The sequence below is a fragment of the Chelonoidis abingdonii genome, chromosome 6 (genome assembly GCF_003597395.2).
Source record: "Chelonoidis abingdonii isolate Lonesome George chromosome 6, CheloAbing_2.0, whole genome shotgun sequence".
Taxonomy (NCBI): Eukaryota; Metazoa; Chordata; order Testudines; family Testudinidae; genus Chelonoidis; species Chelonoidis abingdonii.
In genome coordinates this window covers 46,452,989-46,469,903 of record NC_133774.1, presented here as the reverse complement: position 1 = coordinate 46,469,903, position 16,915 = coordinate 46,452,989, and the positions used below count along the sequence as shown (strand labels likewise).

At 44.4% G+C, this 16,915-nt stretch overlaps 1 protein-coding gene across 1 annotated transcript in view; it reads right to left on the bottom strand.

Annotated features, from left to right (window-relative positions):
* ARSB (arylsulfatase B) overlaps window positions 1-14,052 on the bottom strand; it is a 94,106-nt gene extending 80,054 nt beyond the window's left edge. The window contains exons 1-3 of the mRNA XM_032774500.2: window positions 13,753-14,052; window positions 6,064-6,250; window positions 3,565-3,755 (exon numbers count right to left, since the gene is read on the bottom strand). Of these exons, the coding sequence (XP_032630391.1) occupies window positions 3,565-3,755; window positions 6,064-6,250; window positions 13,753-14,025 (651 nt within the window). The 5' untranslated portion in view covers window positions 14,026-14,052. The remainder of the gene's footprint in view (window positions 1-3,564; window positions 3,756-6,063; window positions 6,251-13,752) is intronic.
* Window positions 14,053-16,915: the final 2,863 nt, after the last annotated feature.

The following is a 16,915-nucleotide window of genomic DNA, read 5'->3' as shown; positions in this document are numbered from 1 at the left end:
TCTGCAAACTAATAACTGAAAAATAGTACATAATCATACAATAAAAGACTATCACAACACATATACACAAGAGAGCCTAATTAAGGTGTGTCAGACAACCTTAATTCTGGCATACCCTAACCTGAGTGCATGACTTTGCAATCTTACTTTTCTTTTAATATAGTTTTTTGTAATTTCCTAGGCTTTAAAAATAAAGGAAGACAAATTCTATAATGTGGCATCACATTGACACCCACATGGGTCATTAGCAGGGTTAAAACATTTAAGTCCACCATACTGACCCCTACACCTGGAGCTAATGGAGTAATTGATACCAGTAATAGGTTGTTATCCTCTAAGTGGACCAGCACTAGAGGGAATAAGACACATGCTTCGCCAGTGGGTTTTACAGATATTTGCTGACAGCAGAGAAATGGCAAAACTCAGGAACCTGGGGTTCCATTACTGGCACTAACACTTTCCTGCCAATTCCCCCTTATTCTGCCCTATCCTCTCCAAACTGTGCCAGGCCTTTCTCTTTCTCATCCCTGGCTCCTCGTCTCAGTCACATTCATCTTACCTGGTCAGTTCCAGTCACCACTCCTCAGACTTCTCGTCCCAGTCCCCTTGACTAGCATGTTCTAATCACCCCCTCCTTGCTCCCAGTACCATGCCCAATTGTCAGAGGGTGTGGCTGCCTCACAGCACCCCCTGCTGGGGAAGGGTGGCACTGCTACAACTCTCTGCCTCAGTTTCCTTCCCTGAGATGGGTCTCCTTGGCTCTCCACCTGTACTGGATACGTAGCTTAGTCTTCCAGCCAAATCAAAAACAAATAAAAAAACAAAAGATGTTCTTCTGCCCTTTGAGACGTCTCTTCAGCACATGCTCTAGGCCCTGTTCACAGCCCTTTTCTGGGCAATCTTTGAGGTTTTTTTCCTGCTCTGGTATGGAACACTCTGCCCTCAGGCTAGTTCCCCTGGAATACCATTCTCAGAGCCTTCCATAGGAGCCTGCTTGCTCCCTGTGGTTTCTCTACTCCAGGACAGAACCCTGGGTCCCCGGCTGGCTCCCCTGGGGTACCAAGCCTCCTACAAAACCTGGCTCAGAACCTTCCCACTCACTGTGATTTTAACCCCCAGAATGATCTCTCTCAGTGTAATGGATACCTGAACCTTATAGAACTATCACCTGATGCTTCTTAGTCCCACCTTCTCAGGCTGGGAAGCAGATAATTAATAATGGTACACTGTTGAAGCCCCATCTCCGTTTAAAGGGTCCATTCACCCTGTGACTTCTGTCAGTCCCAATCACCCCTTCCAGGATCCTCATCCAACCTGTTTCTCTCCCCACACCTACCCACGTTTCCTACACCACCTGACTCCCAGAACTGCTCATCCAAGCTCAGTGTTCCCCCCATCCTTGTACCAGTTCTCCCTTTGCTCTCTGGCTCCTTGTCATATCTACCTACCCGCCTCCAGTTACACACCACTGGTTCCCAGTCTCATTTTCAGCAAGTCCCAGTCTCCTCATCCCATCTCAGTCCCTCCATCCCACCACACACACACACGGCTCTTAAACTCCTCTTCCTCCCCATCTCCCTCCCTAGCTCCTGTCTGCTCGCCCAGACAATCCCAGTCCATTCACGCTGCCGGCCTCCAGTTCCAATCTATTCTCCCCTCCTTTGCATCTGAATGAGGCAGTTTCCTCCTCCTCCATGTTGCCTGGGCCCTAACAGGCTGGGAAAGGTAAGGCAGGGTATCATTGACAACACAGGAAAGACAGGCTCCCTGTTCTTAGTTCTGGTGCCTCCTCTGCCACTGCAGGGAACGTCCTACTTAACCCAGGCTTGAGCATGCCTACTGCAGTCAGACTCTTATATTCAGTGTAGCTGTGAAACTCCAGCAAGTCTCTACTGAGCATGTGCAAACTGAGATTTTTCAAGGGTTTATAAACTGGCCAAAATTTGGGTGGATGTTCACAAAGATGACAAAAGGCACTTGCCTGACAAAGTCCACCTCTTCTGTCAAATTTCAAGCACTGGGCCATGAGAACTCCTCAAAGACAAGTCACCAGATTTTTTTTTTTTTTAGTACTAACAAAACATTTTCCCCCTAAACTCATTCTTAAAAACAGCTGAACTGCTCTGGCTGAAGTTTAGCCAAAAAAATTCAGTCTTAAACACATTTCAGTTCTGAAAATTGTCATGCCTTCACTTAGCAGTTTCCCCTTTAGTATGTGCATATGTAAATTAACAATGTAATACGTCAGATTGCAGTAAAACAAAATAATGCATTTGTTACAAATACGTCAATTACCCCACATACTAGCATTCTATGTGTTCTTGTCCAAAGCAAGGTAGCCCATTTGTACTATCTTGTTGTGAGTTTTAACAACAACAAAGTTAGTTTGGGGTGGAGGGCTAACTGAACTGCAGTGTTTAATACAAAAGTTTACGTCATGGTCACAGGTCTTTATATTAGAGGAGTGAAAGAGAGATTCTGGATTTTTTCTAGGACCTTTAAATTAAGAACTTCAACTTTGCTTCTTTTTATAAATACAGGTTAAGATATTTTACATTTAGCACACTGCATCTTAATAAGGAAGATGATTCTAATGAGGGAAACGTTCCTGGCTTGTGAGTTTGAACATTATTTATACAATATCCTTTATATGAAGTAAAGCTATGTTGTTAATTATTTTTCTGTGCAATGATTAAAATCTTCATTCACATCCAGCCCCATCCTACACTGTGTATCTCCTGTAGAAGTCTTCTCAACTATTATGTGCACCAAGTTATACAATACAGTAGAACCTCAAAGTTACAAATACCTCAGAAATGGAAGTTGTTCGTAACTCTGAAATGTTCCTAACTCTGAAAAAAACATTATCGTTGTTATTTCAAAAGTTTACAACTGAACATTGACTTAATACAGCTTTGAAACTTTACTATGCAGAAGAAAAATGCTGCTTTTCACCATCTTAATTTAAATGAAACAAGCACAGAAACAGTTTCCTTACCTTGTCAAATCTTTCTTTTAAACTTTCCCTGTATTTTTTTTTAGTAGTTTACATTTAACACAGTACTGGTACTGTATTTGCCTTTTTTTGTCTCTGCTGCTGCCTGATTGCATATTTCCAGTTCCAAATGACTTATGAGGTTGACTGGTCAGTTCATAACTCTGGTGTTCATAATGCTGAGGTTCTACTCTATAAGGGCTTTGAACAATAAAGTGTCAACGAAATACTGTCCGTTTCTATTTGCTGAGCTTTTCAGATAAGTGCACTTTGCTGATCTGGGCCTATTTTCTAGTGGATCAATCTGTATTTTGCAAAACCTGCACTCATAAGAGAGTATGTCCTATTTAACTCTAGGTTTAGTGTAGGTCTTTGTTCCTGTGAGAAAGCAGCCCAAGGCCAGCTACGCTGATAAGACAGTGAGGGTTATCATAAATGCAGCTCTGTATCTAGATATTTATCAGCTATTGTTTATGAAGCAAGCTCAAGTCTTATAAATAAATATTGCACGAAAATATTAAGAAACTTGTAAAGTAAGTTCTCAAAAAAGCAACAGCTGTCTACTGCACCTTCTCAGTTTTATGGCTGGCTATAAGATCTACAGCTCTTTTCGTAAATATATTAGTGGAATACATGTTTCCAAATCCAACAGCAACTTCCTCTCCATCTCGAAAATCAAGAGCACAGCGTGTTGCATTCTTTGCACTGATGAACACGCAACGTTCATGGGAATAATAATCTTCACTTCCCAGAAGATAACCTAGAACAGGGAAAAGGTGACAAAGTGAGCAAGCCAACATATAATTTACTATATATAAACTAATACATCAGGAGAAGACTTTCAAAGGGCACAAAGTGAGTTGAGTGGCAAACTGCCCTTTGTGATTTAGAAAAATTATCCCTTCAGAGTTTCACTTTTTTTTAAAAAACAAGGCTAATCAGTCAAACATTCCTTAACATTTCTCATCTTGTATTTATTTGAAAATAAAGCACAAAATACAATTCTATGTATCAATTATATGAACCCAGAAAAATTTTAAGAGCAGTTTAATAACTTTCCATATAAATTGGTATGCATATAAATCAAAGATACTAGCATTAAAATAATGCACATGTTCTGAGCCTGTTATAGAACTAACTAGAATAACTTTTAGTTATGGTTTTGTAAACATATAGAATGCTTATACCTAAACAGATACTATGAACACTGGAATTATCGTACTCTTCACATTTATAGATTGGTAACAGATTACAGGAATGCTTTCCATGTTAACTATGTGGTGATTTCTGATCTGCTGCTGACACCAACTGGTGAAAGAAACAAATTATTCTTTACAGAAAAAGTTATGGATCTTAAGAATCAGAAATAAGGCTCTCCTACAAATTTTATGTCCATCAAGGGTCCAATCTTAAAAGGTACTGCGCAGCTTTAACTCCCATTGACTGAAAGCAATAAAATTGCCTCAAAAACCCATTGCAACCTCATTTCTAAATCAACCCTAACTTTACCACTCAAAAATTATCCAGAATAACAGGGGAATTTTGCTAAGCATACCCTGAAAGCAACCAAATTTAGGCTCAGTGTGGGGGCAGATTCAGTTTCAAAATCCAAGACTTTGACCAAAAACATTTCTTCTTCTAATGCACTCCACCTAAAAACCTAATGAAACCCCATCACAAACCAAACAACTAAAGGTCTAGCCAAACAACTTCCAACTATACCATATTGTTTATGTGAAAAGCTCCATAGATGCAGAGAACGTCAAAGGAAGACATGGAAGGGCTTTCTAAAGGAAACATCAGAAATATGCTCTTGAAAACAAGAAATAAATTGTGAGGAGTCTTTGTTTGTTTGTTTGTTTGTTTTTAAAGAGCATCTAGTGATTTTGGACCACTAGCTGACAGTTTCTCTCAATGCTCAGCCTGAGACAGATAGGGCGAGATTTGCAGAAGCATTGAACATTCACAGCTCAACTGGAATCATGGTTTGAACACATAAAGAGCTAAGAGCTCTGAAAAATAAATTACTTCCCTCTCATGAGCACCCAAAATGATTAGACACTTGACAATTTTGGTGTTAATCTCTGTGCCTCAGGTCCCCAGCTGTACAATGAGGCAGCATTATCCTCACAGATAACGTGACATGAGGTGTTGTGAAGATAAATTCATTAATGTTTGTGAAGCACTCAGATACATTGGTGAGAGCATCACAGCAAGCCCAGGAGAAAGTTAATAGTTTTGCATTCAGTGCAGTGTGTGGATGGCGTACATTAAGGCCTGGAGTCGCATATAAAATGTGGAAGATAAAAAGGAAACATTTAATAACAAACCAGTCACTTAATGGGGCAGGGGTCCAATGAAAAAAACAGTATAAGCTCATCCAATTAAAGACTGTATTGTAATGAATACTCATAACTGGGCCAAATTAAAGTTACACAGGTACCTTAATTTTGGCAGTGTAACTTTTGAGTGCCTAACTTTGCAACTTTAAAGGTCCTTTAACAGTTTTTTATAAATGTAATTTTATCTATGTTCTTGTAACACCTTGATCATGGTAGTATCTGAGTGCCTAATGAATTCAAGAAATCTACATTGTATTTAGAAATATATAAAAAATGACCAAGTCTGGTAAAATGCCTATTGCTTTTTCTAGTTAAGACACTGCTATTAAAAAAAGCAATACACAAACTACAGTAATGTTAGAAGTCTGACCTAAACCTAGACACATGAAAAAATCAGTTTAAAGTTTCATCTAAGAGCATGTGGAGAAACTGAGCACAATGAGACAAGTTAAATGTGGAGTTTAAAATAGAAATATGTTTGCTTCTGTGGGTTTAAAAATCAGACCATTTTCAACAACAGGCTTTTGGATATCAACATTTATTTATCAAGTGTAGTCTGCCAAATTAGAGAACTGTATTTTGGTATCATGTGCTGAAACAACAGCTAAAACATTGTTTTACTGGCTATATGTTAATTCTGAGTTTGTTGTTAAAAAATATTTCCCCTTTCAATGTGGTTAGTAAAAGTACTTAAAAAAAAAAAAAAGGAGTAAATCTGGCCATTACCAAAATAAGTATCAAATCCTCTGCGGGTTGGAAGGCACTCTTTTCTGTACATGCCTAGATGCCACTTCCCTACCATGTGAGTATCATATCCTGCTTCCTTCAGCAGTTCAGGCAGGAGTTTCTCATTCAACGGGACACAGCTGGGCTGGCAAGGCCAAATTATTTGGTGTTGTAAACCTGTATGGATCTTGGAAAAATAAACCCAATGCAGGTATTAGTTACAGCATGATGGCAATGTATGCAATGAAAGCACTGTATCAGTATTTAAAAATATACACATAAAATGAGTCTGGAGTCTTGCAATTCCACCTTATATAAAGCATTTGCTAGAAGACTCTGGAAGTACTTTACAGATTGCATGCACAGGGATTACCCCCCCCCCCCATCTCCCCGCTTTCTTTCAAAGAAAGAGACTATACAATTTTTGTACTACTTGTTGGCTTACAATTGTACCATGACTAGCCATCATTAGTAAAGAAAGCATATGTTTATTTAGCTAACCAAAAACTCAGTATGGTGACTGTGACGGGATCCCCGGGGTGCAGCCTGGGACTATGGGACCGTTGTGACCCCTGAACTCTCTCCAGCCTGGGCTGTCTCTCACAATGCCTTGCTAGTGACCAGACGCTAACCCCTCCAGGTGCTGTGATCACTCAGCACAACAGCATGTGGAGACCCAACACCCAACTAGATTGCATGAATGCTCCCAGAGCCACTCATGAATCACAAAAAGAAAGCCACCAGAGCCAAATCTCTCCAGCTCCCAGCACTGTACCTCAGGAATATATCATCTTGTACTGCTCAAGACGGGCAGTGCAGATTTATTAATTGGTTCACCACTTCATCAGTGGAAAATGGATATACACCAGCCTTTGCAAAACCTGAGCAGATTCATCCCACTCTTCATACAAAGTCACTCGTAAAGCTAAACAGCTAAACAAATGTATTGACTATAAAAGGTAAATTTTAAGAGATATTAAGTGATAGGCAAAAAGTCAGAGTTAGTTGCCAACAAAAATAATATATAAGCGCCCAGTCTAAACTCTCAACCCTATTAGACTGGGCAACAACTAGACTAAGCAATTCTTCTCACCCCACTGGATATTGCAGTCCTTAATATACACATTTCACCCTTGAAATCTGGGCCATTCCCCTCAGCTGGAGTCTTCAGAGTGTCCTTGTTACTTGCAGCATAGGTGGGTGAAGGAGAAAGGCGCAGCATGTGGCCACTGTGTCTGTTTTATACCCTCAGTCCATGTGCTTGGAAAACACAAGTCCAGGTATGTCTCGATGGGCACTGCTGAGGGCTTGTCTACACTGGGACTTTACAGCGCTACAACTTTCTCACTCAGGTGTTGAAAAAACACACCCCTGAGCACTGCAAGTTTCAGCACTGTAAAGTGCCAGTATAGCTGTACTCCCAGTGCTGGTAGCTATTCCCCTAACGGAGAAGGGTTTTTTCAGAGTGCTGGGAGAGCTCTCTCCCAGTGCTATGCTGTGACTGAGTCTCCAGGCAAGGTTGAGCAATTCCTCTGGTGCGGCCTCATGCAGGTGAGTCATTGAATTGTAACTCCCTTGCTGTACAATGGTCAATTGTTTCACACCCCACCTGAGTGTTGGTTACTTCCCTTGCTGTTGCCTCTGGGGAGCTAATATCTGTCTGAATCCCCAACTCACAGTATGTTTTAGTGACAGTCATACAACATAATTCTCATAACTTCATATGTGTTAATGATTTACATATATGGTTAGAGAAATGACTTTCAGTAGATCATAACTTTTCCCCTTTACATGCAAGATCACAAGCATATATAAATGACGAATATGTGGGGTTACAGGGTGCTCCCCCAAGGTACAGAATGTCACAGTGACATTTTAGGATAGCCAGACTATTCCACAGCATATAAGGTAAAATCCTAGCCATACTGGAAGTCAATTATGACACTTCCATTGGCTTTAATAGGAAAAGGATTTCAGCTATAATCATTTTAAGTAATGTATTTACTAGCCTACACTCAGTCTAAGTCTAGAATCAATTCAAAAGATTATTGATTTTAAACATTCTTAGAATTTAAATTTTCTTCCTAATTGATCTACCATTGGAGAACTTTAGAAGTCCAAACTTTGAGCCTCATTTGTAATCTAAAGAGAGAAAACTTAATTGCATGTATAAACTTGATACTTGGCTGGAAAAAAACCTGGAAATTGTGCTCCAATATTGCTAAAACTGTCTTTTAAAAAATTGAACCTTATTTTTGATGCTTGAGGTTCACAGCTAAAGTGTAAATACATCACCTTTTTTCCCATAGATTCTCTTTATTTTTTAAATTAATTCGATCCTGTAGCTAGTAGAGTTTTATAGTTCTTCCTTCTCTTAACTTCATTATTACAATATTGAAACATTTCTCAGAACTGAAGAAAAACTCTGTGTAAGCTTGAAAGCTTCTCTCTCACCAACTGAAGTTGGTCCAATAAAAGATATTACCTCACCCACTTTGGCTCTGTAATATCATGGGACCAAAATGGCTACACCACTGCATACATTTGGAGACCGTGATTCCATGGGGAGACATTTCTTCCCTATGCTGGTTCAATTGTTAACCTCTCCATTTGGACTACTATAGAGGCTCTAATTTTAGTGGTGTCCTTCATGACATGCTCTCCTATTCATGAGGAACTGGACTGAATACTCCACCACCAATATTCATGTAAGAAACTGAAGATCTAAATAAGCAACTTTTGGTCACTAGGATGTTTGTACCTGAAGACATTATACTTTTGTCCAAACTTCAGATAAATAAATACGAGTGTCAGTTCTTCCTTACTCCAATACATCATGAAAATGATACAGCCCACATCTAGTACACTTGCAGGCCCAGAGCATAAAAATAAAATCTTATATGGAGCACCTCATGCTTATCTTGTTTTTCCCAGACTTCTAAGCCTCTATATAACCTCCGGAACTCGTCATCCTCTGATAACTTCATACCCCTGTTACTCCAAAATTTTAAAATGAAAAACCCCAAAACCAATGAGCCTCAATTGGTTACACTGGTTTAAACTATCTGTAATTACAAACAGAACTGTAAGGCACCAGCTGAGCGCCACACTTGGCTATCAGTGCCCCACAATGCCCCACTTCAGTCACCGCAAGCTCTCTTGGTGAGGACACCAACATCTGATTGAATTACTGCAGTGGCTGGAGGTCGACCTAACTTAAGTTGACCTAATTTTGCTGTGTAACAAGCCCTAAGAGTCCAGACACCTGTATCTCAGTGCAATGCATGAACTGGGGGAAATTCAATAAGCGTTCCTCCTTCTAACTCACCGGAGGGACTCAATCTGGTAAGCGTGCTCCAAGTTTGCCTATTGGTTTGGGCCCCTTCTTCAAACTTGCACAAACACCTGGGAGGAGAGTCCCCCCTTCACCGGAGGGAAAGAGTATTTGAAGAGGGATCTCACACCCTCAGGGGAATGCCCTAACCATTGGGCAAAGGGATATTCAAACGCCCTCCCAGAATCCACACCCCTCACCCTCTCCTGCACCTCAACACTCTGCCCCAGCATGGAGCCACCTCCTTCACCCAAACTCACTCCCTGAGCTTGCACCCCTCATTCCTGCACCCCAACTCCCTGATCCAGGGTCGGCCAATGCACACCCCATAGTTGAGAATGTTACACAGATTTGTGACAATCTCTGAAGGACTTTGGATCTATAAACTACAAAAGACAGTAATAAAAAGTAAAACTCATGAAATGTTCAGTGGATTCTATGAGATTAGGTGCAGTGTGACCATATGACCCCTGCACCCAAACTCCCTCCCAGAGCTTGCACTCCAATTCCTTACCCCCAGCTCAGCTCACAGCCCCCTCCAACACTTCAAACCCCTCGGCCTCAGCCCAGAGCCTATACTCCCTCCTGTACCCCAACCCCCTGTCCCAGCCTGATGAAAGTGAGTGAGGATGGAGGAGAGCAAGCAACAGGGAGGGAGGAATAGAGTGAGCACGGCAGGGCCTCAGGGTAGGGAGAGGGTAGATTCTGGGTTGATCTTAAATTCAAAAAGTGATCTTGTGTGTAAAAAGGTTGGAGACTACTGGACTAGATGCCCACGTTTCTGTAAATCAGACGGATGATGCAAGGCTCCATGGAAGTTCCCACACCCCGCCCCCACCACCATTTAGGTGACTTTGAGTAATCAAAATGTGGCTTTATATCTGAGTCTAGCTATGAACTGGTCCTCTAAATCTGAAGAGTCAAGGAAAGAGGAAGGAAGAAGACTTTCAAATGTAGAGTACTTCTTATGACCTGAATATAAAGTCTAGTCCTGCATTAAAGAACACTTTCCTATTTATTTTTTAATTTGTCATGTGTTTAGGGCACAGATAGAGAAGCGGATTTCTGATATTTTATAGAAGGGTAAATCAATCTGTGTGACTCGGCTTCTACAAAGATACCTAGACAAGAGAACGTTATCACTGTTTATGGCTTGGTTCTAAAGTCATTTTTGTGTTGGTCCAATTTTTATTTTATTTTTTCAATAGCTGACGTAACAAATACCTTGGTTTTAAAATTAAAGTTATTCGTGCATTTAAGGTAAATGCTCTCTGCCACTGTGCAATGCAGAGGAGTCAAGTCACAAAAAAATCCCACAAAGAGTGGCCAGGAGCCACACAGAAGGATGAGAACACCATGAGACAGCATCCCTCCTTTGCAAGTCTGTACAAAGTCACAAGCACTTCCAAAATATTTACATTAAGGGGTGAAAATGAGGCACAAAGCGAAGTGTGGCTTGACTCCTAGTTGGAAGATAGGGAGAAGGAAGTCAGAGATCAGCCTCTCTATGCAATATATACCCCTTGTAAGGATAGCATGGCCAGTTACAGTGGAGGTTTGTGTGCATGATAGGCTGGGGCAGCCAATGGTACCACATTACCTATGCCCAGCCAAGCTCCCAGTGCCTCAGAAGGTAGAGGTTTACATAAATCCCGAGTCCAGGCCAGGAATGACTGAAAAATCACGGGATCGCCTCTGCTCCTCTCAAACCTGCCCTCTCTGTTCCTCTCCCTGCCTTCTCCACACATCACATATTCAAATTCCCTGGTAGGACAACGTGATGGATCTGGGTGGAAGAAGTGTGTTGTAGTTTGGTTTTTGTTACAATAGCAGCTCAGGTTTCAGAGTAGCAACCGTGTTAGTCTGTACCCGCAAAAAGAACAGGATTACTTGTGGCACCTTAGAGACTAAGAAGTTTATTTGAGCATAAGATTTTGTGCAGCCGAAGAAGTGAGCTGTAGCCCACGAAAGCTTATGCTCAAATAAATTTGTTAGTCTCTAAAGTGCCACAAGTACTCCAATAATAGCTCAGGGATAGGTCAGGGAGTATTAGCTAGTTTTGACCTTTTTCCTTATACAGACATGATACATCTTTTACCAAAATTCAGGTGCACAGGGTATACTTTGACCTATTCAGTTGAAGTAAAATGTGTTGTAACATCCACATTAGAAAAAAGGTCACAGCTAAATGGAGTGTGTTCACTACTGTTAGTCCATTTTTCTAACATAGCTAAGCCAACAGTGAATTAACCAGTGTGCAGGTGACTGTTTAATATAAATTAGTTACCTAGCCTATAAACACATATAGCCCTCTCTCCAGGTGACTTACAAAATGAAAAACAAACAGCACACAAATTTCACCATTCTAGAAATGTCAGTAGGGATCACATCACTAAATCAAATATTTTCACTATTAGATCTTTGTGCTTCTTTTAAAGTTTCAAAGGCACTTAACTTCTACAGTGATGAGCACTGTATATAAAAGAATAACCTAACTAGATTAGATATTTGAAAGGATAGTAATTCCGACAAAAGAATTCTTTCAGTCCTACTCTAAGAAGGTATCAGAATATGTACTCAAGTTTATATACAATCTGAAGAGCTCAGAGCTTTTACATCACAGAATTTTTTTGCCTGGGGAATGTACTTTACATGGGAACCTACTGTGGTATGGTCTTGCTGACAAGCAAAAAGTTAAGGTGGCATCATCACCACTACTGATCATACGCAATACTAGGCTAGATACACACCTGACAAGTTTAGGCCATTCAGTAGACGCTTGTTTGCAGCAACACTTTGTAAGAGCAATTGCTGCTTACAAACAACATTTCCCTGGAAACACTTTCTCTACTGTGATTTGTCGACACTCTCCATAACAGCAATAGCTACTTATGAGTAAGGTAGCAAAAGGCACTGATATGTTGCTACTAACAAGCATCAACTACAGGTGTGGACAAAATACGGCCTGTCTGGCCCGCCATGACTAACATTTCTGTCTGGTCTCTGCCCCCCTTGCGATCTCTGAGTCCGGGACCCTAAAAGTCCCGTGGCAGAGCGGGGCGCTCAGGCAGGATGACTGCCTGCTGTGGCCCCATGCTGCTCCCAGAAGCAGCTGGCTGCTGGCACATCTCTGCACGCCCCTGTGGGGAGAGGGGAGGAGATGGCTCCGTGCACTTCGTCTGCCCCCAGCACCATCGTCACAGCTCCCATTGGCCGGAAACTGGCCAATGGGAGCTGCGGGGGCAGGCAGCACTTGGAGACCCGCTGCCCCTCTCCCCCTCAAGAGGCACTCCGCAGAGACATGCCAGCAGCTGCTAGCTGCAGCCTGCCTGAGCCCTGCTGCATTGCTGACTGGGAGCCACCTGTGGTAAGTGCCTCCTGGTCATAGCCTGCACCTTGCCTCCCCTCCTGCACCCCAACCCCCCGCCCCAGGTCAGAACCTCCTCCTGCACCCAAACTTCCTCCCAGACCCTGCGACCCTAATCCCCTGTCCCAGCCCAGAGCCTCCTCTTGTACCAAACTCCCTCCCAGAGGCCACACCCCTCACCCTCTCCCACACCTCAACACTCTGTACCAGCCCGGAGCTCCCTCCTGCACCCAAACTCCCTCCCAGACCCTGCACTCTTTCTAGTAATATAGTAGAAATGTGCAGCCCACGACAACTTACCAAAATTCGTGGAGCTGCCCCCCTGTGAAAATACTTGCCCATCCTGGTCTATTATAATACAATCCTGCCACCATGCAGAGGGAGACACTACAAGAACCCACTAGAGGGCTCTCCCATCCAAATGAGTCTATATGATCCCTTACTAAAAGATAACAGACCCTCACAGGAATGTGGGCTTTCCTCCTCTGTACATGGCTCTAAAAAAATAATAATTTCCAATAGTTCTGTAGGGCTTAGCTAATGTATTCAGAGAACTCGGGGTTAATTTTTCAGGAGCCTAAATCTCATTGTCTAAAAGTCATTTGGGCCTTTCAAAACCCCCATGAGGTGCCCCCCTGCATCTTCAGCTGCCTAAATACCCTTAATAAGGTAGCCCTACAATCAATGGGGCTTGGGAGCTTTTCAAAGGGTCACCCTTGGTTGGGGCGGGGGAAGGCACCTGACGCTGCCAGCCAGGGGGCAGCAGCACCACGGCCCTCGGTAACAACTCTGACAGACTTGCAGGTCTTAGAGGGGTCCGGAGAGGCGCCTACGCCCGCCCCCCAATGCGGGGCCCTCCCGCCAAAGTAGCTGAAGAACAAGCCAGTGCCACAAGCCGCCAACTCCAGGGAGTCCCTGCCCACCCCCAGAGCCCCCGCTAGGCTTGGGGGCTGCCCAGGCGGTGCTGGGACCGGGTTTGCTGCCCTACCTGGTACCTGCCGGTGAGCAACTGGCTGCGGGACGGAGTGCACAGGGGCTGCGTGTAGTAGCGCTCCAGCCGCACCCCGCCCGCCCCCAGCGCATCCAGCTGCGGGGTGCGGATGAGGGAGTCGTGCCAGCCCACGTCGTGCCAGCCCAGGTCATCCGCCAGCACCACCACCAGGTGTGGGGCCGGCGCGCTGCCGGCCAGACAGAGGCGCAGCCAGCACAGGAGTAGCGGGAGCCGCGCTGAGCCCAGCTCGTGACCCGGCCGCCTCAGCATGCTGCCGCCCGCTCCGCCGCTCAACCAGGAACTGGCCTGCGGGGACACCGCCCCCAGCACACAGCACCCGCCCCCTGCACAAGGCGACGGGCCTCCCGGGGCTGGGACCCGCCCCCGCACAGAATAGGGGAAGGAAGCGGGCCAGCGTCCGCGCATTCTACCGAGCAAGGCACCAGCCTAATGCTTTGCCCAGGCCACAGGGAAGGGGCACCCCACAGGGCAAAGCGGACAGAGATCAGCTTCTAAGAAGTTCCTTCTCCAACAGACTCTGCCAGTGCTGGCAGCCTCTCCAGCGCCAACCAACCTGCACAGACCCCCAAAGAACTTTTATGGGGACACAGGACGCTGAAAGGACGCTGACAATGCCATCCCTAGAACTCCAGACAGATAGATCCCTGCACAGACATGGACTTCAATCTTGCTACTAAACAAACAAACAAAAAACCTACAAACGCCTGAACAATATCACAGAGCAATCCTACCCCCAGAACCGGCAGGGCCGGTGCAACCATTTAGGCGAACTAGGCGGTTGCCTAGGGCACCAAGATTTGGAGGCGCCAAAAAGCGGCCCCCCCCCCAAATTTTTTAAATGGTTGCAGCGGCCGCTGCATAGTCTGAGCTGCCGGCAGCAGCAGCTGCCTGCAGCCCGGGCAGTTAGGGCGCCCCCGGGGTCAGCGCGCAGCCGCTGGCAGCCCAGGACTCCCAGCGTCAGGAAGCCGCCGCGGTGGCACGGCCAACCCAGGCATCCCCCGGTCAGGGAGCCGCCGCGGCGGTCCGGAGCCCGGGGCGCTCCCGGTTCAGGGACCGCCGCGGCGGTCCGCAGCCCGGAGCGCTCCCGGGCAGAGCCGCCACGGGCAGTCCAGCCAGCTCGGGGCGCCCCCCCCCCCGGGGATCAGGGGAGCCGCGAGCCCGCGCGGGGGGCGGCGAAATGTCCCGGCGCCTAGGTCGTCAGAAATCCTAGCGCCGGCCCTGACAACCAGATCCAGAACTGTTGCTCAGAAAGAGGGAGAAAACAAGAAAAGTTCTTTGACTAGGACTGTCAAAAAAACACGGCAAAATAAAGGACTCACCCAGTCAAAAATACACAGAAAATCTATGCAATGTTCAGCATGAAACACTGAGAAATTTCAAATCAGTTATATGAATTATCTGAATAAGAAACTTGACACAAATGAAAAAACTTGATAGAAACAAATACCAGACAAATCTAGAAACAAAATTATATCCAATAATAAATTATATACAAAAAATTTCAAACCCAATAAATATAAACAAAATCTAGGAATCCAGAATAGTCAAATCTGGATAGAAACTTCGAAAATACAAAACAAACTAACAAACAAAACCCCAGAAGAAATCCAACTTGAAAAGCTAAAAGCATACTGACATTCTCATAAAACTACTCAAAATATAGCGTACCAAACTCTATTAGGCAAACCAATGTAAACATAAAAACTGAAGGAAATCCCATAAACTCAAGCTGAAGAAATTATGTGGCCAGAGAATATAATTATTTAAACTCTAAAACACAGCAGTAAACAAATCCAAGGTACTTGCCAATGAAAAATAGTGGCCTGCCTTGCAGATTTTTCAAAATATTTTGACAAAATGTGACGCTTAGGTCTGAACTTTAAACTGCTACAAAGGCCCTGAGCACCGGCTCCACAGCTCCCATTGGCTGGGAACCAAGGCCAATGAGAGCTGCGGGGGTGGGGCCTGCAAGTGTGGGCAGCATGTAGAGCTGTCTGGACGCGTCTCCGCCTAGGGGCCACAGGGACATGCCGGCTACTTCCGGGAGCCGCCTAAGGTACGTGCTCCCCAGAGCCCACACCCCAAACTCCCTCCTGCATCCCAACTCCCTGCTCCAGTTCTGACCCCCCTTCCTCACCCTAACTCCCTCCCAGAGTCACCCCAACCTCCAGAGCCCCCTCCTGCACCAAAACTTCCTCCCAGAGCCTGCACCCCATACACCTTCCTGCACCCTAACCTCTGTCCCAGCCCGCAGCACCTTCTACACCTCAACCTCCTTTCCCCAGACCAGTGAAAATGAGCGAGTGAGTGAGAGATGGGGAGAGCAAGGGGGAGAGGGAGTGAGCAGGGGCAGGGCCTTGGAGAATGGGTGGAGCAGGGGCAGGGGCGGATCCTCAGGGCAGGACAAGGGTGTTCCATTTTCTGCAATCAGAGAGTTGATTCCGGCCAGAGGCCAATACCATGGGTCACAGTCCAACTGAGGTTCCAGGGTCTGAGTTGGAAGGCAAAGTCTAAATCAAGCCAAGAATTCAAGAGCAAGAAGCAGCTACAGAAGATCCACATTATTACCTGGACACTTCCTACAATGCCCATTGGGTTTATATAGTGTAGGGAGCTAATCAGGTTCCATAGGGCAGCTGTCTGTCAAACCTTTGAGGTACGCTATCCCAGGGTCTGTGTCCAGAGTGGGTCACAGGAAGTGGAAACAAACATACTTAAAAGTGTTGAGTGGCAGCCTGATGCTGTCAAATACCTAGTAGCTGTACAACTCTGGGTTCTAGACCTGTGACTTTACCAGCACATTTATCAACAATATTTTCAATGTGATATTTCCATGTTAGCTTGCTATTAAATGGCACACCCAGGAATTCATAGTTTTAACTACACCTATTTTCTGTCCTTATAGAGACAGCTTACAATCTTTTTTAATATTCTTTTTTAGTGCGTATCATTGCTTTAGTTTTGCAAATTGAACATTTAAAGCCTCCCATTGCTCTGTTTCACACTTTTCCTAAGTATTTAATTGATTTGCTTCTAGCTATTTTTGTTTTTTACTCATATGGTGCAGAAATCTACAAACAAGGGAATGCTTGTTCCTGCACTCATCCTGTCTGGGAGATTGTTTATGATTATGTTGAAT